This window comes from Rhinolophus sinicus, linkage group LG03, assembly GCF_036562045.2.
Source record: "Rhinolophus sinicus isolate RSC01 linkage group LG03, ASM3656204v1, whole genome shotgun sequence".
NCBI classification, from domain to species: Eukaryota; Metazoa; Chordata; class Mammalia; order Chiroptera; family Rhinolophidae; genus Rhinolophus; species Rhinolophus sinicus.
In genome coordinates, this window is record NC_133753.1 from 194,707,150 (window position 1) to 194,728,314 (window position 21,165).

General features: G+C 48.0%; 1 protein-coding gene across 4 annotated transcripts; it reads left to right on the top strand.

Annotated features, from left to right (window-relative positions):
• Positions 1-3,648: 3,648 nt before the first annotated feature.
• CFAP90 (cilia and flagella associated protein 90) lies at positions 3,649-21,127 on the top strand. 4 transcript variants are annotated; one of them, XM_074329100.1, is made up of 3 exons: positions 3,649-3,960; positions 16,315-16,431; positions 18,001-18,422. In XM_074329100.1, exons 1-3 carry the CDS (start codon positions 3,754-3,756, stop codon positions 18,178-18,180), a joined length of 504 nt encoding a protein of 167 aa, XP_074185201.1. In that variant the 5' UTR covers positions 3,649-3,753; the 3' UTR covers positions 18,181-18,422. The 4 variants fall into 4 exon arrangements, with proteins under 4 accessions (XP_074185201.1, XP_074185202.1, XP_074185200.1 ...); XM_019743383.2 differs by lacking the exon at positions 3,649-3,960 and adding an exon at positions 8,931-9,604; XM_074329101.1 differs by lacking the exons at positions 16,315-16,431; positions 18,001-18,422 and adding an exon at positions 20,741-21,127.
• The last annotated feature ends 38 nt before the right edge of the window (positions 21,128-21,165 follow it).

Sequence of the window (21,165 nt, forward strand, 5' to 3'; positions counted from 1 at the left end):
TCCAAAATCAGGGTGTCTGCAGGGCTGTGCTCCCTCTGAAGCCTCTACAGAAGGACCCTTCCTGCCCCTGGCAGCATCTGGTGGCCCCAGGCATCCTTGGTCTGCATCCCTGCCTCTCACGTGGCTGGCTTCTGTGTGTGTGTGTGTGTGTGTTCACACCAGTCACGGGATTAGGTCTCACCCAAATGACCTCATCTTGATTAAATCTGCAAAGACCCCATGTCCAAATAAGGTCACATTCACAGGTACTGGGGGTTAAGACTTAAATGTAGTTTTTGAGGGGGACACAATTCAACCCGTAACAGGTTGAAATGAGGATTATAATTAATAAAGCACTTAGAAAACTGCCAGCAGAGTAAGCACACAATCTATGCAGCTACTATTGGTCTGAATTTCTACCCCATCAAGCAATATACGAGGTGTGATCAGACAATACGGTGAATATTTAAATAAATTCATTACAGTAAAAGACACATTGCCACTAATTCTTAAAATACTCCCCCTCACTTTGAACATGCTTACCCGATCATTCTTGCCACTTTCTGAAGCAGTTCAGTCCTCTTTAGTTGCGCTGTCATGGCTGCCTTGATGTTGTAAATCATTTTGACTTTGGGACAGAGACAGAATTCACACGGTGCCAGATTCAGTGAATAAGGTGGACGAGGACACACCATAATGTTTTTGACAGAAATTGCCGTATACCAAAAGTGAGGTGTGACACAGAGCACTGTCATGATGGAGGGTGATTTACGGCACACTTTAAAACACACCTTCTCTCAACCGTAGCTCACACCCAACTGCACCAAACAAGTTAAACTTGTCACTCATTATTACTAAGGTTCAACGTGCCGCTTCCTGTATTGAAGACCCCTGCCTTTCCGTTGGCTGGCACTCAGCAGCAGCATTCACCATATGTTTTAATCACAACGGAAAGGCTCCGTGTCACACATTGCTTCTGGTATGGCAATTTCTGTCACATAAAAACATTATGGTGTGTCCTCATCCACTTTATTCAATGGATCTGGCACCATGAGACTTCTGGCTCTTCCCCAAAGTCAAAATGACTGTGAAATGTAACCATTTTCAATTGATTCAGGACTTCAAGGCAGCCATGACAGATCAGCTAGAGACACTCACAAAACAGGACTTCCAGGACTGCTTCAGACAGTGACAAGAACAACGGGATAAGTGTGTTCGAAGGGAAGGGAAGGGACGTATTCTGAGGGGGGGGATTAATGGCAATGTGTTTTTTACTGTAATAATTTATTTAAGTGTATGTTTTTATCACACCTCGTACTTCACTTGACCTTTTTGGGTCTGCTGATCTTTAAAACAGGAAGTGGGAACTATGTAGATGAGTTCTGAGGTCATTCTTTCAAGTTTATGCCTGTAATCATAGAGAAGGAAGAGACATGGAAGCAAATGGAGATTGGATGGGAGAGAGGTGCTGGATTCTGATGTGTCCCTGTGCCCAGGTGACTTTGCCATTCCCTCCCCAGCCTCCAGGCCAACCTCATGGCATCATTTGCCTCCCCCTGTGACTCAGCTCATCCTTGGGTAGGAAACAACCCTGAGATGTGAAGTAAGCAGCTTATAGTTTGAAGGGAGACAGACTTAACTAAATAGCCACGCAGAGATAATGAGTTGGTTATAAATGCTAAGAAGGAAAAGCACAGCCTAACATATTCTTCCTCCACCTTTTCAATTTACCTGACTCTCATCCATCATGACCTTCTTTCCTGGTTGCTTTAATCGGAATCAGACACGGCTCCCTCTGCACGTCTTGTTCCCTCCTCTATTGAGCCTTTGTCCCGTTTGGCTTTCCCCGACCCCCTTCCTTCATTCACCAAACATTCATTAAAGAGCTCCGACAATGCTGGGCACCCACTAAATGCTGCAGCTCCAGAGGGAAGCAGACAAGAGCCGCTGCCCAGAGGGGCTAGGAGTCGGGTGAGAGAAAGAATGAGCAGACGATGGCGGCAAAGGGCTGCATTCCTGAAGCACAAGCAAGACGTGGGGACTGAGGAAGGCTTCTTTCTGGTCGAGATTTGTGAGCTGCATTTTAGAAGGAAGGAAGGAGGGTCTGTGTGGTAGGCGAGTTTTCAGGCATCGCGTGGCCAGAGCCCCCAGTGCAAAGCACATGGGGTCGTCACTGGGAAGGAGGCTAGGCCTAACTCTGACACTGTTTGAAGCAAATTTGTATATTACCAATTTGTAATATACAAATGTGTATATTACACAAATAATTTAGGCTAATAAGCAGATATAAGGTTGCTGGTTTCACGAACTAGGGTGAGTTTGACAAACTCTGTCAGATTATAAAGCCTAGTCCTTACAAACTGAATTCTCAGGTCACTGAATTTGAATGTCTACCTATACAAGCACAAGTGGAGCCATAACTTGATAATGTTTTCGAAGGAGGTTTAATATTGCTGTAGTTTTTCAAAAGTGAAAGCAAAGAAAGGAAAAAAGGTAAAGCCGAGAAAGAAAAATTGGTGGGAAAAAAATTCTTTTAACTTGCAAGCACAACCCCTGCAGCACAGTGATAGTCTTCATGCCTGCCACTAGGGGGCAGCAAAGGTTAGGACATTTGGGAGCTTCAGCCCTTGAAAAGTGATGATCCCTGGGAAATGGCAGTGGTGGTGGCGGTGGTGGTGTGTGTCTGGCAGGGAGCAGAGCTGTGGAAGGATTAGTGACACCTCTGCCTGAACAAAACAGCACTTTGCCTGAACCAGGCCTGGACATGGGAGGGTCGATGGTGTGCTGGGATGGAGAGCTGCCTGCTGAGTGGCAGTTCCTTGAACACCAGGGTCCCACCTTCTGAATCTCTGTATGCCTGGGAGCAGATGGAGACTTGGGAAACATCTGTTAGGTGGCAGAAAGAACAGGAAGGGGCAGAATCCGGCATATTTGCCAGATTTTCGTCACGCTGATTTAATTCCCGGAAGGTTTACACCTGTACTGGCCCAAACCACACGTGGTCACCGAGCACCTGAAATGTGGCTACTGCCACATGTTGAAATGATAATGTTTTGAAGATATTGAGCTAAATATCATTAGAATTAATTTCACCTGGGTCCTTTTGCCTTCTTTGTATGGTTACGAGAAAGTTTTCAATTGCCTGTATGGCTGTCACTACATTCCTGCTGGACGGCGCCGCCTGAGACCCTCTTTGTCACTTACCCTTTTCTATCACCTGTCTCTTCGCCACCAGACTGTAAGCTCCACGCAGACGCGGGCTACTTGGTTCCAGGCTGCAGCTCCAGCGCTGGCACGTAGTGGGTGCGCGGTCATCTGCTCCCCAACGAATGGTCCCTGAGTGGACGAACGCACCCTGCACCGGGGAAAGTAAGCAGGCTGGAAAGTGCGGACTCCAGAGGTTTCTCCTGTCCGCGACCCCCGACGCAGGCGCTGTAGCAGCTGGGGCTCCGCCCCTAGAAACAAAACGTAGAGAAGACCTGGGGTGAGGCCCAGGTGCCAGGAGGGAGGGGAGAGGCTCCGCCCCGCCCCTCGGCCCCACCCTCCTCCCCGCCCCTCGGTCCCGCCCCTCGGCCCCACCCCTCCTCCCCGCCCTGCCCCGCCCCTCGGCCCCACCCCTCCTCCCCGCTCCGCCCCGCCCCTCGGCCCCACCCCTCCTCCCCGCCCCGCCCCGCCCCTCGGCCCAGCTCAGCCCCTCCCACCAGCCTGTTGTTGTGCGGTCACCAGGCGACGGCCGAACACGCGCGCTGGGCAGCCTGTGGAGCGCGGACTGGGATGGGCTCCCATCGGGGGGGATCCAGCACGGTGGCCGCGGGGACGCTGGACGCGGGCGGCATGGAAGACGAGGAGGAGGAGATCACCGCCGACACGCTGCGGTGCAGGCACCGGCCGCTGCCCCTGTCGGCGCTGTCCGCCTTCAGCTACATCCCGCCGCGGCGCCTGGACCCCAAGGAGCACAGCTACTATTACCGCCAGGGCCAGGTGCGCCGCGGGGCTGCACAGCGGGGCGCCACGGGGGGGGTCCGGGGAGGAGTCAGGGGAGGGGGATCGGGGGAGGGGGATCGGGGCGCCGCGGCACTGCGGGCAGTGGCCTGGGGGCGGCGCTGCTTGCAGGGGTAGGCGGGGCCCCAAAGCGTACAGCTGCCCCGACAACCAGAGAAGGTACAAGTATCGCCCCCACCGGGATAAGCAGGGGCGGAGCGAGTGTGGGGTTGTGCTCAGCGGGACCAGGGGCTGGGAAACGGCGTGCGGAACGCGCGCGGCGGGTGGGCTGTTCAGCTCGGTGTTCGGAGCCCTTTGGGTTCGATTAGTGACACCTCTGCCTGAACGTCAGGGTGCCCGTCAGGGAGGGAGGGAGAGCGGCGGCCTTCTAGTATCGCCGCCACCGCCCGAACAGCCAGGTGACCCTCTTCCCAGCTGCTGGAGGAGGGTCCCCTGGCGCCGGGAGCAGCGCTTCCTCTGGGGTCTGTCAGCTGCAGGCCTGGGGTAGCCAGGAAACAGCCACTGCCTAAAAGTCCTCGTCACTGTGACTGCCCTGCCGGTCGAGGGCACGGAAACCCTTCTAGAAGCCCACCCGCGAAAGGAAGACAAGGAGGCTGAGCTGAACAGCCTCCTGCAGGGAGGGCAAGGCTGGGAGCACTGTTAGGGTCAGGCCTGGCCCCACTGGCTACGTGGAGTCACGGGAAGAGCCTGTGGGTCTGAAGGCCACCCCGCAGCCAAAGCCAGAAGAGAAGCCGAAGAAAAAGAAAACCAGAACTTGTCATGAGTCGTCTCTTCCTTTCTTCCCGCTGTTTTTCCGAAATGTGTCCAGTGCCTTGCAGCTCAGGGTGCAGGCATATCACTGTTAGGCACATAGATTGGGGACTCTCAGCCTCAGAGATAATGAGTGACCCAGAGGGTACAGATTAATCCAGTGCCTGGAGGAAGTAGGTGTTTCCCTCATTACGTAAAAGGTGTTCTCACAAAATGCATCCTTCATTTTCTCCTTCCATCCACAATCCAGGGAACCCAAATAAATCCCCATTCAGATCAGCTCAGCACACATTTGAGTACTTGCCACACGTGAAATGTAAGAGACTGTCATGGAACTTTCCTGGCCTCGCAAACAGAAAGGTTTAGACAACTGGTATGGGTCGAACTGTGTCCCCCTAAAATTCTTATGTTAGAGTCCTAGCCCCCAGCACCTCAGAATGTGACTTTACTTGGAGACAGATAATAAAATTCAAGTGAGGCCGTTAGAATGGGCCTAATCCAGTGTGACTGGTGTCCTTATAAAAAGAACTCTGGACACAGATAACACAGATGTGACTAGACGGCGAAGACTGCCCTCTACAAGCCAAGGAGAGAAGCCTGAAACAGATCTTTCCTTCACAGCCCTCAGAACCAACCCTGCCGACACCTTCATCTCAGTTCTGGCCATCAGAACTGCGACACAATAAATGTCTACTGTTTAAGCCCCCGGTCTGGATACTTTGTTTTGGCAGCTCTAGCAGACTAACATATACACCTCGGCAGGAGGATCTCTTGTATCTGTTAGCACCTCTTCTCTTGGCTTTGATCGATGTGGAAGGACAAAAGGACACGACGAAGAAAGGGGACATCGCGGTGTATCTGTCTTTGCAACCCTGTTTGCTGACTCCTAGGCTTGAATATATCCAGGAACTAAGACAGGAGGGCGTCTTGGGGCAATCGTTCCCAAGCCCACTGCCACCTGGACCTCATATCTTTTCCTCCTGTGAGCAATATGTCTCGGAAGAATTTTTATCTGTAAATAATTTCACTTATTAAATGAATTTTCCATTTTAAGTATGCAAACCCTATATCACTGCCAATTAATTTATGAGTCATGCATACCATTAATGCACAGCATGAGAGGACCAGCCAAAGAGCAAGGAGTCTGGATGTTTTAAGTTGGTCTGTGTTGTTTTATTGAGAGAATACAAATTCTATCTGGCCTCTTAACAAGAAAAAATTCACAATACACCATTTTACGTGTATCTTTGAGGGATCTTACCAGTTACTACCTTGAGGCTGTTGGGAAACAAGATAAAAGACTAAGCAGATGGGGGCCAAGATACATATTTATTAGAGCTAGAAGCCAAGTTACCAGGTACCACTAGGAACTCTGGCAAGTAGGTTTGGGGACACAAAGCTCAGAATGGGGCAGACTTACCCACCCAGCCACCACAGCTGTGGGCCCCAGAAAAAACCAAGCAGAACCCCCTACCTGCTATGGGCCAGGCACTACCAAGGGAAAAGGGACAGAGTTGAGTCCGGCAGGCCCAGTATATTCTTCCTAAATTGACTGGTCTTACACATGGCTCCACCTTTCTGGGGCTGAATCAGCCAAGGGCAGAGAGACACCCAAGGTATAATGTGACTGGGCCTCCATACTTGGAAGGAGATAAGGAGTGGGCGAGAAGTGTGCCCCTTTACTTCAGGGGACAGCACATGGAGACCCTGGGCCAAATCTATTAACGTCACCTGTGTTAATAAAGTTTTATTAGAACACAGCCACAGCCCCATTGCTTTAGTGCTGTGTATGGCTCCCACACAGAGCTGAGTGGTACTGACAGACACCCTGTGACCTGGAAGCCTAAAACAGTGACTGTCCCTTTACAGAAAACATTCGCCAACCCCTGCTCTGATGCATGGCTGCCTCTGGAAGGTGAGGTGGGCCTTAGAACAAAGTAACGCAAAGTGGATTTTAAGAAAAAAAACCCAGAAAAACATTCAGGGCAGTTTTGATAACTGGGGCACAGGCGAGTTTAGGTTTAGCTGAGGCCTTTAGTGTCACACGAAGTAAATGATGCAACAGAAACAATGACACGTAAATAAAATTGTCCTGAGGATTTTCTGAACTGGCATGCAATCAGCTGCAGGACGCCAGAAGCTGGTTCTCTGACCTTAAGATCGTTTGGACTAAAGACGGGGAGCTCTGTCTCACAGGTTTGCGGGGGGAATCAGCTGCCCCTAAATCCGTTATAAATTCCAAGCCCCACTCAAACCTGAGAAGAAACATTGTAGAAGCAGCTCTTAAGTCCATTACCGTGTGACACACGTAGTGGTGAGTTAGTAGCCCAGCCAAGGAGTCCTGGGTAGAAATACTGGCTTCATGTTACTAGCTGTGCGATTTTTCACGTCACAAACGCTCCGTCTCACTTTGCCCATCTATGAAACAGGAACCAAACAGTACCACTGTGCGGAGCTTTTATGAGAACAAATTTAATTAATGCCATGTTTCCCCCAAAATAAGACCTAACCAGACAATCAGCTCTAATGCGTGTTTTGGAGCAAAAACATAAGACCGGGTCTTATATTATAGTAAAATAAGACCGGGCCTTATATTAATTTTTGCTCCAAAAGACTCATTAGAACTGATTGTCTGGCTAGGTCTTATTTTTGGGGAAACAACGGTGGTATAACATGGCACATAGTAAGCCCAGTGTAAGTAGAGCTGTTATTTACTATTGTTTGCTTTGTTAGTGATGTATTAGAGTTTCCTTCCACTGAGGGTTGTTTCCATGGGACAGTGTCTTATCTCCCACCCTTAGCCACTGTCTGAGAGGAATACAAGTGAGGCAGGTAATTTGAGTGTCAGCCTGGTGTCTTCTAATCCCCTAAGGCATGGCCCCTGAGGGAGCCCACAATTAAAGCTCTCAAAGCAGCACAGTTAAAGCCCCAGGAATGCCCTGCTCTTAAGAAAATGTGTTATCTTAAGCTGCCAGCTACAATGCCATCACCCCCTGTCCTGCTCCCTATGGGGTACCAGCTGCAAGGGCTTTTCCTATAAAATACTGGTCCAGGGAGAGCGAATCCCGTTCAATGATGTTTTTAAATTACTTTTTTTCTTCTTCTGCCTTGTGCAACATTTCTGCTCCTCAAGTGGAAAAGCCAAGTTAAAGGAGAATGCCCTTTTATGATGGTTTCGATGAAATTTCTCAGTCTGAAAGCTGCATTAAAAAAACATTCCTTGGCGGTTTAAGACTATGCTTTCCCTCGTGCTAAGGTGGATTGTGGCTAGCTGTGTCTTGAGTGTAGCTTTGCTCAGAAAGCCCTAGTTTAGCTCTGGTGGGATTAGCTGACTTTCCTTCTAGGTGTGTGGTGGGGACACAGAGTCCAGGGGCTGACGGTTTCTTTACCTTCCTGGTGACTGAATTTCCCCTCACCGAATACAGCCAAGCACTTTGTAACTATAACAATGCATGTTGACTGTCCAGAGGTGCAAAAGAGACTCTCCAGAGGGCCTGTGCCAGGGTTCAGTAGACAGGAAGTGTTCAATCCAAGCTCCCCCTATCCCTCCTGGGTGGGGCCTCTTCCCCCATAGGCAGCAAGCACACCTGGCACACACACTCAGCCCCCCCTTGGGTCTGTGGAGGACAGGTATGCTCCAGTTCTTTTGCTGACTTACCTGTTAAAACCTAGGCACATTTCTCTTTATTTTCCTGCAGACTCTTGCACCCACAGGGCTTCCAATCAAAATGTGTGCTAGCAAATGAAATCATGACACCCCCACATACACTTCCTTCCCCCTCCCCGCTTTCCCTCCTTTGCACCTATTAGTATCTAGCCTGCTAAATATTTCCCCAATTGTGTCCCCCCTCCCCACTGAAATATGAGCCCACGAGGCAGCGATTATTTGCTGCTCTATCCTCAGCAATCCAGTGTCTGTCTCATAGTCGGTTGCATAAAAACGGGCGGCACAAATGAGGGAGGAAGGAGTAAATGGAGTGCGGACTTTTAAAGCAAATGGACAAGTCACCCGGTTTACAAGATAAACCTCTTAGACTAACTAGAGGTTTCCTTTTGAATTATCTGCTGTTCGGTTACCCTTGACCTTGCTCCCCTCCTCAGGGATCAAAATTGGGAGTGGACTGTGGTGCTTTCCTTGGGTTTGCGTTAGCTGCGTGCGTCTTCACTGTTCAGTGGTCATTTTAAGGCCTGGGAGTGGGGCTGAATATCTTCCTCCTGGACAGGTAGGTCCTAGGAAGGCGCAGGTCCCCATGGAGGGAGGAAAGAGGGAAGAGGCCATGTGTGTCCTTCCAGCAGAAGTCCTTCCTCATGCAAGGCGACACCGGGCGTGGGGAATAAGTGTTCCTACCAGTCGTAACCAGCAGTGTGAGCGCCTGGTACGTGGCTTTCCATTGTGTGTATGAATGTGGTGATACGTGGCCAACTCTGTGTTATGAGAACATGTTACAGACAGAATATTCCAAAATTATGTGTATGTATGTATGTATGCAGATTGCTCTTTTCATTTAATAAAATACCTTAGACATTTGTTTTCAAAATCATCCAATTTAAGGAGTACAACAAGCAAATGACACAAGAAAATAAACAGCATTTTCCCCAATATATTTGACCGAGAGGAACATGTAAGATTAGCTTTGTATCAGCCTTCATGGATGGCCCTTTCTTTCTGTGCTGTGAATTGCAGGTGGGCGGGGGGCACGTGGGGGGCGATTATCAGCGGAAGAGGAAAGACATCTGGCTCCACCATCATCAAGTCTCCTCCTGGGGACACATTGGGCAGAAAGGAAATGTGGAGCTCTCTGACTCAGAGCACACCTCCAGCAGGAAGCAGACACAAGCTCAGAGGGAGGAGTTGTCTGACTTCAGTTCACAGGTACAGGCAACAGTTTGCAAGGCTCTGCCTGGGGCAACCATGCCAACAAGAAATCAATTTAAAGTAGTGACAATGATGCCTCACCAAGACTGCTTGTAATGTGGTTCTTATTAAATTGATAAAATATTCAGATGATTCAAAAAGTTATAAACATTTCCAAAATTTGTGATTCTAATCCACCAGAGAGGAAACAGACTATTTGTCAGACAAACCAAAGAAAATAGTTGAGTATTGTGCTTTAAAAAAAAGCTAACATTGTGTCCTTGACAAGCAACAGTCCTACTGAGATTCAGAATCTTGAGTGATGTTACCATTAATTAAAATGTCCTCATCAAGCTTGATACTGCTGCTAGACTCCCAAGGAGAAGTGCTGAATTTATCAGAAGTAAGTTAAGGCCCTTATGATTCAAAGGAAACACTGTGGATCACACTGGGAATTTTCAGATTTGCAAGTAGATCACACAGCTCTGAACAGGCAGACAGTAACCGAAAGCCTCAAGATGAAGAGGTAACAGTACTGTGGCCTATGAAGAGAGGCAATGAGCAGAGCTCGGTCCTAAGTTGATCACTGTACCAGTCAAGGTGGGCTAGGATGTGCCCTGGAAACGAATAGGCCTTGAACCCTCAGAGTCCTCACCAGTGGTGTGGTGGAGCCTGCTCAGACTGACAATGGAGAGCCGACGTTTAGCATCTCTTCCGAACTCTGCATTCAGTAGGAAGGCTGACATTGGCCATGCTGGGAGTATTTACACCACAGAAATCAGCAAGGATTACAAATCTGGTCTTTTTTGCCTCTGATTTATTAACATAAGCATACCACTGACTGTAAGCTTATAACATAATGCAAGCTTGTTTCTTTCTCACATGTAGCCCAACATGTCTATTTCTCCAGGCCTGGCTTCGTAACACAATAACTTAGGGAACCAGGCTCTTCCTTGCTAGTGTCTCCATGATTACCAGGGCTGGGAATCCTTGGGACTTTGCAGTCCTTTATTGCATGCTTTGAATTTGCTACTCAATGAGCAAGGAGAGAAAGCCTGGAGTACTGCAGGAGAGTGTTTTATGGACCAGGTCTTGAAGGTGGTGTCCATTAGTTTCACACACATTCCCTGGCCAGAGTCAGTCACCTGGCTGCAGCCTAGTTGTGGTGAAAACTGGGAATTGCAGTCTTGTTTGTTCAGAAAGGGGAAATCTGCTTGGTGAGCACATAGTATTACCCCTGCCCAATGATCATGGAACAATGTATTAATTTCTCTTGTTTCCTTCTTGTTCTCAGAATTTACCTGGTTTAGGCTTCACAACGGGAGTTTGTTTATACTTAAAATAGTCTGAAAGGGAGGAGAAAATAAAGGTCTTGGGGCTCAGTTTGCTCAAAATATTACCCCATTTATTTGTGTGAGAGTGTGTGGAACATCTGGGAGGAGGCACTAGCCATAATCAAAGCCCAGAGATGTCCCCCTGTGGACTGGAGGTGGTAGGCCAGTACTGCTTGTGGATCCACTTGCATTAGTCATAATAAGCTAGGTTATGCTGCAGTAACAAACAATTCTCAGGCTCAATGGCCTAAATAAGCTTGTTTCTCATGCTAAAAGTCCATCAGGAGTCAGAATGGTGGCTCTGCTCAGTAGAGTCACTCAGCAGCCACCATGGAAGATACAAACATCTCAGTATGACGCTTCAGGAAGTCCCCAGGCACTGGTTCTGCCTGAAGAGTCACATGTCATCTCCACTCACAGTTAATTGGTTAGAACTTGTCACATGGCTCCACTAACTCAAAGGAGCAGAGAAGGTGAACCCTCTGTGTAGTCAGGAGTAGAGGACACGACTGGTGATGTCTGCCAGCCCAGAGGGCCTACCATTCAGTTTACCCGGACCAGAATGCTCCGAGGCTGGGTGTCTGGCTCCACTGCAACAACCGTTGTTTTTATCTCCATTCTGACTTTCTGTTCTTCAAAAGATGGCTGCATCTCTTTACCAAGTGTGTTTGTTAGAGCTGGTGTTGCAAAGTACCACAGAATGGGGGGCTTAAACAACAGAAATGTATTCTCTCATAGATTCTGGAGTCCAGAAGTTTGAAATCAAGGTGTGGGCAGAGTTGGTTCCTTCCGAGGCTATGAGGGAGGATACGTTCCAGGCCTCTCTGTTTGGTATGTAGAAGGCCGTCTTCTCTCTGTGTCTTCACATCGTCTTCCCTCTCAGAATGTCTGTGTCTGTGTCCAAGTGTGTTTTATAAAGACACCAGTCTTATTGGATTAGGCCCTCCCCACCCCAGTATGACCTCATCTTAACTAATTACATCTTATTTCCAAATGAGGCTGTTGTCTGAGGTACTAGGGGTTAAGACTTCAACATGTGAATTTTTGGAGGATGTAATTTAACCCATAACACCCAGGGGGGTCGCTTCCCAGAGGCTCCTGCTCTAGTGGTGTGGTCCCTCCTGCTGAGTCCAGTCACACCACTTCCTACTCGAAGCCACACAGGAGCTGATCCTTCCTCCTCTGCTGTCACTGGACTTAGCGCACACTTTCTGTAACTCCACGTGGCCTGTGTTGCAATGTGTAATTAATGGGTTTATTTCCAGTCTCAGCCTGTGGTCTCTGAGGTAGAGACTCACTAGCAGTGTCCTCACACAGTAGTAGACCCGATGTGCTTTGGAGGTTGAGAACTGAAGGCCTCTATTCTGCTCATGGCAGCAGCAGTGGCCGAAGGCTGCGGACTGGCATGATTTTTCAATGTTAGGATGGGGGGTTGCTGCTGGGAAACGTCTGTCATCAGGTGCCAGAACCAGAATAAGACCATGGCACATTTTAATACTACCCACAACACAAAGGACAAAGGCAGATCTCGCACAAATGGGCTCTGTTTAATTTTTTTTTTTTTTAAAGCAATGTTATGTGTGAAATAGAGGAAACCTCTCAAGAGATTTTAATAGCAAACTACCAGTAAAGCCAGATAACATCTAAATTCAGATTGGTTTCTATTAATATCATTTTGCTTCAAACCACAAAAGAATGAAAGACAAAAAAGAAGATTAATCATTAAAATCCAGGAAAGGCAGACTTTTGGTTTAATTAGGTGTTGCAAATGGGCAGTCACATTGCTCAGAGGCTGCCTGCCCGGGGATGAATTTTTTTCGTTTTTTCCTTGTTTCAATGACAGAAAAATTTGTTTTGATTCTGGAAAGTTCTGAATATGCAAAATCCCCACAAAAGAGAGCTAGAGATTCCGATCACACCATCAGCAGTGAGATTCCTGGTAAAGACTACTCACAGGTATGGGGGCTCTTGGTCACGAATCCCAAGGTCATGAGGCAGGCACTGCTCAGAGATGTAACTGTTACAGAGTATTTTAGGAGACCTATTAGAATGGAAAGAAATAGGCATGATTCTGCAAAGCTGCACGCCATAGTGGGTTTCTCCAGCGTGGGAAACAAAACAAAGTGAAATTTTCTTTCTCATTCGGGCACCAGTGACTGCATTCTCCTCGATTCCACTCTTCCCTCTTCAGAGTCTTCATCCCAGGATACCTCCCAGAACCCCGGGGGCTTACTCAGGTCGGAAGCATCAGGCATGGGTGGGTCCGCCTTGCACAAGCCAGGCGGGTCCTGGAGGCTCCATTTTGCCCTGCTGTCCCCTTCTGGCATGGCTGCCCTCTGACCTGGGCATGGCTGGTCACCGACAGGTAGCCATGCAGGAACCGAGGCAGGCCGCTGGTCACTTCCACTTTGGCCCAAGATTCTTGGGGTACAGACGAGAGCACCTCATGCCATGAGTGCAGCTCCCACCCAGGTGCTCAGTCTTAGGGACCAGGTCTTTCTTGCACACCCAAGCTATTCTCCTGAAACACACCCGTTTCCCAGGGTCAGCCAGGCACGGGGGATTCCAGCAACAAGGGGACATCTAGACTGACTGAGAGCCTCGCTTAAATTACTGTGTATAAGTGGCGGAGGCATGGGGGTGATGGGGTTATCAAGTTAACATTCACATCTGCCTGCTGCCCTCAGCCAGGTCTGGCTTCAAAGTGCTGAAGCCCAAAGGGAAGGGTCTGCATGCTGGTACCTCCCTCGCTGCAGGCCAGCCTGCTCCTTTGGGGAATTTGTCCCCCACATCCCCATGGTGGGTGTTGTGTTTGACCGTCCGCTGTGTTCTGCAGGTGCCTCAGGCCTGGCAGCTTACCCCAAAAAGGTTTGCTTAACCTCTCCATGCTGGAGCTCCTGACCCCATCAGCGTCTGCTTCTGCAGACGTCCGACACACCGTATGTTAATGATACGGCGCTCTCGCTATCATTTCCTAAAGGGCCTTTTTTAGTTTGAATTTTATTTGATAAGCAAATGTCTGATTTTTACAGTCAAAGTGATTGATATTGTCTTTGTGACATTTTCCCCATTGCTTTGATGCATAGGTCCCTTACGGTTTTTCTTTTCTCTTATTTTTCTAATCCATCCAGAGATTATTTTTGTCTACAGTGTGAAAACCCAAGTTAATTATTTTTTCCCCGATAGCTAGTCAATTTTTAAATGCCCAAAGCTGAATACTGTATCACCTCTGCACGGGTTTGGGCTTTGTGTGTTTTAACCCTATGAGTACATGAGCTATAGTTTAAATTGCCTTCAGTTGGGGTGAATGTCAAGACTGGCCAGACCAATGTGTGAACAGACCCAAGAGTTGAGTGGGTGACAGAGAACAGTGCTGAGAAGAAGCTCCTGCACGGGGACATCATTAGATGGCCATTGGGCACAGACTCAGGAGCCATCGCTCCTGCCTCCATGTCACCTGGAGTGACTCTGAATGTAGGCAAACCAGGATTCCAGCAGTCACTGAAGAAGTGTGTTGCCATTGGGATTCTTAGGAGGCCTAACATAACAGTTCTAAAAGATCGCCCTGTTTTCCTTACTAGATGGTTCATTGCACTAGGACAGTAGCTGCATCTGAATTATCTTCAGAACTTCCCAGCAGAAGCAGCACAGGACACAGGATGACCCGGGAATGATTTGTCAAGGCTGGGCTGAAGCTGTAGCTCACTTTAGTCACTGCCAGTGCTGCTGGCAGCCCCGAGTTCCTGCAGTCAGAACGGGTGGTATGAGTTTTCCAGGAGACCGCACATGTCAAGCATCTTTCCCTGTTTACTGTCAACCTCTGTGTCCTGCCGTTGGAGAAAATCATTCTAGCATTACTATCTGGGCAAAAAAACAAATGAGCAAACACTGGTTACAGAGCTGGTGCCCCCCAAGTCCCAGTGAGGTGGCATGTCTGGGTTTGCTGCTGGAGAGTTCGAGGCAACTGGCACTTGGCTGGAGGAACATGAATGCTGTACAAGGTGAACATTAAAGATCAGCTAACACGTGGATTTCTCACCCTTTTACTAGGTACCAAGTCAGGCATGTTTATTTTTGTGATAAGAATAAGTTGGGATGAAAAATGGAGATATCTCTGTTAACAGGATCACTTTCTAAGATATCACAACTGTGTGTGTGTTATTTTATATATGTTTGATATATATGTGTATATTGCATTTATATGAGGTCGGACAATTAAGTTTGCAAACTCATCCTAGAAAAAGTGCCACATACCTCATTGCTGAATATCACTATGGTCACCTTTGAAGTACTCCCCTCGGGAAGCTGTGCACAGACACCAGTGCCTAGTCCACCCTTCAAAGCAGTTTTGGAACTCTTTTTCTGGAATGGCCATCAGAGCTGTCATCATATTACCCTTGATGTCCTGAATGTCATCAAAATATCTTCCTTTCAATATTTCCTTTATCTTTGGGTAAAGAAAGAAGTCATTGGGGGCCAGATCAGGTGAGTAGGGAGGGTGTTCCAATACAGGTATTTGTTAACTGGTTAAAAACTCCCTCATAGATAGTTGTGTGAGCTGGTGCATTGTCAAGATGCAAGAACCATGAATTGTTGGCGAAAAGTTCAGGTCGTTTTTGTCTAACTTTTTCACGCAGCCTTTTCAGCACTTTCAAATAGTAAACCTGGTTAACTGTTTGTCTAGGTGGTACAAATTCATAATGAATAATCCCTCTGATATATAAAAAAAAGGTCAGTAACATCATTGCAACAAGTTCGCAGACTTAATTGTCAGCCCTCATATACATATGTAATACATAGCAAATATATATATTCGTACATATATATGAGTTACAATTGTTTTAGCTACCACATATGATTAAAGAATATATTTCTCTCTACAGAAGGATTTGCAGGTAGAGAGCCCTCCTATTGGTTAGCAACTTAAATGATAACTTGTTTTTGTGTATATTATCCTAATATTGAGGTTATTGTTACTGTTCAAAGCAGTACAAGCTTATTATAGAAAATTTGAGAAAACAAGAAGAGTAGAAGTGAAGGAGAAACACACACACATCAAGTGGATTATTATTTTAAGGTTTGCGCCCTGGCGATGTAATCAGAAAGAGTGCCAGGAGCATGTCTGTGCGGGGTGGGAGGGGGAGCAGTCTATGAAACGTGGAGGAACAGCTCCCGTGGAAATGTCCCTGCCCCCCTGGGGCCTCTCAGCAACCTGCCCTGGCTGGCAGGGTCCTGGCCTCCCTGCTCTTGGGGCGATCTCCCCTAGTACCCCTCAGTGCAGTTGGGATATGCTGTACGTCTCCCTCAGGGAGCAGGCTGGCTTCCGAGCTCCACGGTGCTTCAATGGCTGGGCCTGTGAATAAACCTATGCTTTCTTTCTCCTTTTATTCTCAGACAGGAATCATTTCCCTCTATGACTGTGTTTTTAAGAAAAACCCAGGTTATAATCAGAAATTGCACCGAGATGACAGAGAACATGCCAAAAGCCTGGGACTGTATGTTAACGAGGAGGTAAGATTAAGACAGGACATTAACAAGGGGTTGACAGCCAGTGCGTGTGTGCTCGTTTCATACTGTGTCCAGGGGTGTCTGTAACTCTTGTTTGTGTGGCTCCCCTCTATCTTACTGTGACAAAAGGTTGAGACTAAGCTACTGTTATAGCTTGCTCTATTCTGTCACGTGACCATGTCCTAATTTTTATGATTGTTGTTTCGTTCTGTAAAAGTTAACAATTAAATGAAAGCAAAACTAAGAAGTTCTTTCCAACAGAAACAATAGGGTTTTACTTAATCTCTGAGTTCAGGCTGTCACAGTTGTTCTAGGGACATTGGGCTTCTGAGGTTGAAACCACACACGTTCATTTCCAGGCCACTATGACCACCGTGGGTAGCACAAGTCCTCTTTTCTCTCGACATGATTTTCTGAAAGGGAGGCTCTGGGTGCAGGCAGCTGCACAGGTGGGTAGCCAGCAGAAGGAACAAAACTCACAGGGTGAGGGGGGCAGGATCACAACAGGCATTCTGGGTGAGAGGGTCGTGTACCCCTTGGGCCAGACCCTCCTGCTGCCTTTCCACACGCGGACATGGTCCCCACAATGCCTGATCTGAGGACGGTATGATCAATACATTGGGTGCTGAATTAATATCATTCTAGTCTTTTACACGATGCACAGAAATCAGAACATACAAGCTTCGGGTGGGATTTCTTTCTAGAGCATTGGATTATTGCTTGTGGCTACAATTGTTTAACAATGCCACCGTGTGACTTTCAATGAAACTTATTACTTTGATATGAAATTAAGAGATGGAGACACTATGAGGTATGACCATCTAAGTCATGGGCATTAACAGTCTTTTCCATTGTTTTTGTTACGTTAGTTCATTTCGAGTTGGTAGAGAAGTCAGTGCTTTCCTCCCATAAGAACATACCAAGCATTTCCAATACCCAGTCATAGTTTTTGTGCGCCTTCCACGTACTGTTGAGCATAAAGGGAACAGGGTGAAGTGTCTGCCCTCCTAGAGCTGACATTCCCACGAGGAGACAGAAAAATAAAAGCCAAACGAATAAGAATGAATCTGGACAGTAGTAAGTAGTGTGCAGAGAAGTAAAGCCTTTAAATGAAAGGGTTGGGGGGTTGGAAAGATGGGGGTGTGCTGGGGAGATGAGGAGGAGCTTGGGCAGATGGGGGTGCCTGGGAAGACGAGGGGGGCACTGGGGTGATGTGCCTTTGGGAAAAGAAAGCAGGTGAGAGGGAAAGAAAGGCAGGCAGGAGGAGGGCCGAGAGGAGAGCGGGAAGGGAGGGAGAAGGTAAACCTGAAGTCAGAGGGCGCCTAGCATCTTTGCTTTCCTCTGAAGAACTTGACACCAGAGGGCTCTGGGCTGAGGGGCAGGGTCTGACCTAGTCCAGAGGACCCCCTGGTGCCACTGTGGAGTCACCCCCAAGAAGCCAGGGTGGAGACAGGATGCAGGCGTGCAGTTGTGCCAGGCAGAACCAGCTTCCAGATGCCAGGCTGAGGATTGGCTGAGCCATGCTGATGGAGCAGATGTGAGCTGACCTGCGTGTTCTGATCCCCTGGGCAGGAGCAGGAGAGGCCCGTGGGGGTGCTGACGTCATCTGTCTATGGCAGGCGCATACACCAGCCCTTGGAGCCTCTGAACCGGGACTACAGCCGCGCCAACAATCTGAAGACCGACTTCTACAGGAAGAATGACATCCCCAGTTTCAAGGCGACCGGCTTTGGGCACATCTCCCCAGCCTGACACCCTCCTTGTGGCCCGGAGGGGGCTGGCAAGGGAGCGGCAGGCCTTCGAGGAGCTGGCCTGATGCCTCTGGGGTTGTGACAGTGGGAGGGTGGCACGGCTTTCCCTAAGATTGCCTTGGCAAGAGCATGGCCAAGCAACTTTCATACTGAAGATGAACATCGAGTGACACGAAACTGTTTCAGATGCAATGATGCTGATCCACTGTGAGCACCTGAATAAAATGAAACCTGTTCCCACTTGACAGTGGTTGGGTTGCTTTTTGTTCACCAGCTCTCCACGTTCACAGGGCTTCTGGGGGCTTCTGGAGGCTCACGGGAGCAGGGTGCAGTTAACTCTTCTTAACAGTTATGGAAGCCGCCATTGCCTGATGGCACAATAATCCTTACATTTCCCTTTCTTCAAGAGGAGATACAATGAAATCGCATTTCCCACAATTGAACACTCTACCACAGCACTTCCCGCCCTCCCCAGGTCTGAGCCGCCATCAATGGAAGTTTGCACAATTGAGAACAAAAGTCCTAGTAAGGATGGGTGGCCTTGGTGGGCTGCAGTGGCCCTGTCACTTGGGAGAAGCAGGCCCAGGCCATGGGAAGAGACTGGACTTTAGTGTCTGGCAGACGTGGGTAAAATTCTGGCTTCTGCGTTTTCCAGCTGCGTGGTGTACGGTAAATCATTGCACCCATGTGGGCCCACATTTGCTCCTTGTCAAAGTGGGGTTCCAAAACTTGCAGAGCTGGTGTGGAAATCAGTGGGCCATGGGGGTGTCAGGACAGGTACTTCAGTGGCAGCAACTGCCACCTGGAACACCTCTCCTCTGAGAAGCAGCTGCTTCTCTAACCTACACTGGAAATGTTTACTTTGTAGATAATTTGGAAATTATTCAAGCGTGAAGGCATTGGCTGTATTTTCAATGAATGCATCCCTTGGAGGAAGTCACCCCTCATCTATGGTGATTAAGTTTCCCGTAGTGTAGCAGTTAACAGGCAGGGGATCTAATGCATTTCAGTGCCCATTCCTCCATTGCTGGTTTTATTATTTTGATTCTTTAAGGACACATGACCCTGAATCGCTGGTAATTTCAAGGCCGAGTAACTCCTAAATATTTCCTTATTCTTTTGAGACTTTTTTTTTCACTGTAGGTGCCTGTTGTTTACTTATTGTTCCAAACAAACAGCAATAGTTTATTTGGAATGCCTCTGGGTGAATTCAATCACATTTACAACATAACAGAAAATATATATAAAGTTTGAATTATGGAAAGCTTTACAAATTACTCTTTCTTCAGCCTTGATTACAAGAAAGATGAGGCATCGCTAAGGAATGCCTCCATCTGAAAGTAACAGTAGCATCAAACACAATTACTTTCATTTACGTTAAGTCTGCTCCTACTCCCTAACCTTCTACTAAGTGTTTTACAGCAGGGCTTGGGTTGGGCAAGGTTTCAAAAGATCTCAAGTATGTTAGACATCAATGTCCTTTGGCATCTTGACTTTTACAACTTAAAGCCAATCCATGGATGCCCATTAGTCACCTTATCAAAGAGAAACATATAGTAAAACAGTTTGTTTTGATTTATCACATTTCCACCATTAGTCACTGTTTCTAGGAAAGCAGAGTGATTGCTGTCTTTAGGGAAAAGGAATAGCAGAGACATTTCTAAACAGACGTACCAAAGCCACCGCAGCTTGAAGGGGCCTGGACTCATGGCATTTGTACTGAGAGGACTTTCTACGGCTGAAAGGCTGAGGAGGGCTTGGAGGGAGAGGGGGTCTTCCCGGCTATGACGGCCCGGGGCCAGGGGCTGATGAGAATGAACTGCAAGTCCTCTTGTTTGCAGGATTTGCTCCCAGGAATGTTTGTGGTTGCCAGAGCTTAAGGAGCTTGGACCAGGATTTCAGGGGACAGGTGGCTTTCCATTCTAGCCTTGTTTTGGTCACTGGTTGCCTGGGACACTTTGAACAAGCCCCTGGACCTCTCTGCACCTGTTTACTCATTTGTAAAATGCAGGGGGTCTCCCAGGGATCAGAATCACCTGGAGAAATTGGTATCTGAAATAGGGGGAGCAGGATTTCTGACTTGGCAGGTCTGGGGTGGAGCCTGAGAATCTGTATTTCTCACAAGCTCCCAGGTCATGCTGGTACTGCTGGTTGGGGACCACACTTTGAGAGACACCGTGTATGCACAGACCTTTGCAAGGTAGACTCTGATAATGACCTTGATTGCTGTAAAAACTACTGTTTGATAAGGCTGGTGACACAGCTTTGGGGAAAAGCTATTCTTCTGTTGAGTTCTTTTCACCAAATTCAGTACATGTTGGGGGGCACGTTTAAGAGCTCTTGGTGAATCACCCAGGTGTCCACTAAGGACAGGTGACAAATAGCGCCCTCAGATAGGTGCTGCAGGCTCCAGGGGAAGAAGACCCCACAAGGTGCAGCTGCCAATAATTGTTACAGATGACACACAGGCCAGTTTGAAATCTCTGAACCACTAGGGCACCCTAGTTCAGATTTTGGTTAGAGTGAAGAAAAATGTCCTTATGTCCTTTTTTGTCTTTCAGTCACCTTTTTGGAGAAATTGGCATATCAAGGCCAATGCTGAGTTGCAATTACAGGATCAAAAACTTCCTGACAGAGGAAGACAATTGGAGACATCATGCTGTCGTCTCACTTCAGTGAAGAAGGCCAGTTTCCGTAAGTGCTTTAAACTGAGTATGGGTCCAGGTCCCCACAGGGTGCCATCGATGCTGGCAGGACTGAGCTCCATACCAGCCAGGCTGCCTCAGTCATTAGCACATTTAATCAGACCTGATCCCCTGAACTGCCCACGAGGAAAATACCTTAAGAGAAACTGAGAGTCATGTTCAAAGCTGCACAGCTAGAAAGAGCCAGCAATCAAACCGAGGGCTCCGGCTTCCGGTCTGAGCTCCCAGGAAGAGGCCGCCCACTACGAGAGCACAGGTCCTTTGCCTCTTAACATGCCTGC

Bases quoted from the DNA above. Each gene is read 5' to 3' on its own strand.
- CFAP90 (XM_074329099.1), top strand. From the start codon at position 3,754: ATGGGCTCCCATCGGGGGGGATCCAGCACGGTGGCCGCGGGGACGCTG. The intron at 3,961-5,352 runs GTGCGCCGCGGG...TTTCCTTCACAG, and splicing joins ACTATTACCGCCAGGGCCAG to CCCTCAGAACCAACCCTGCC.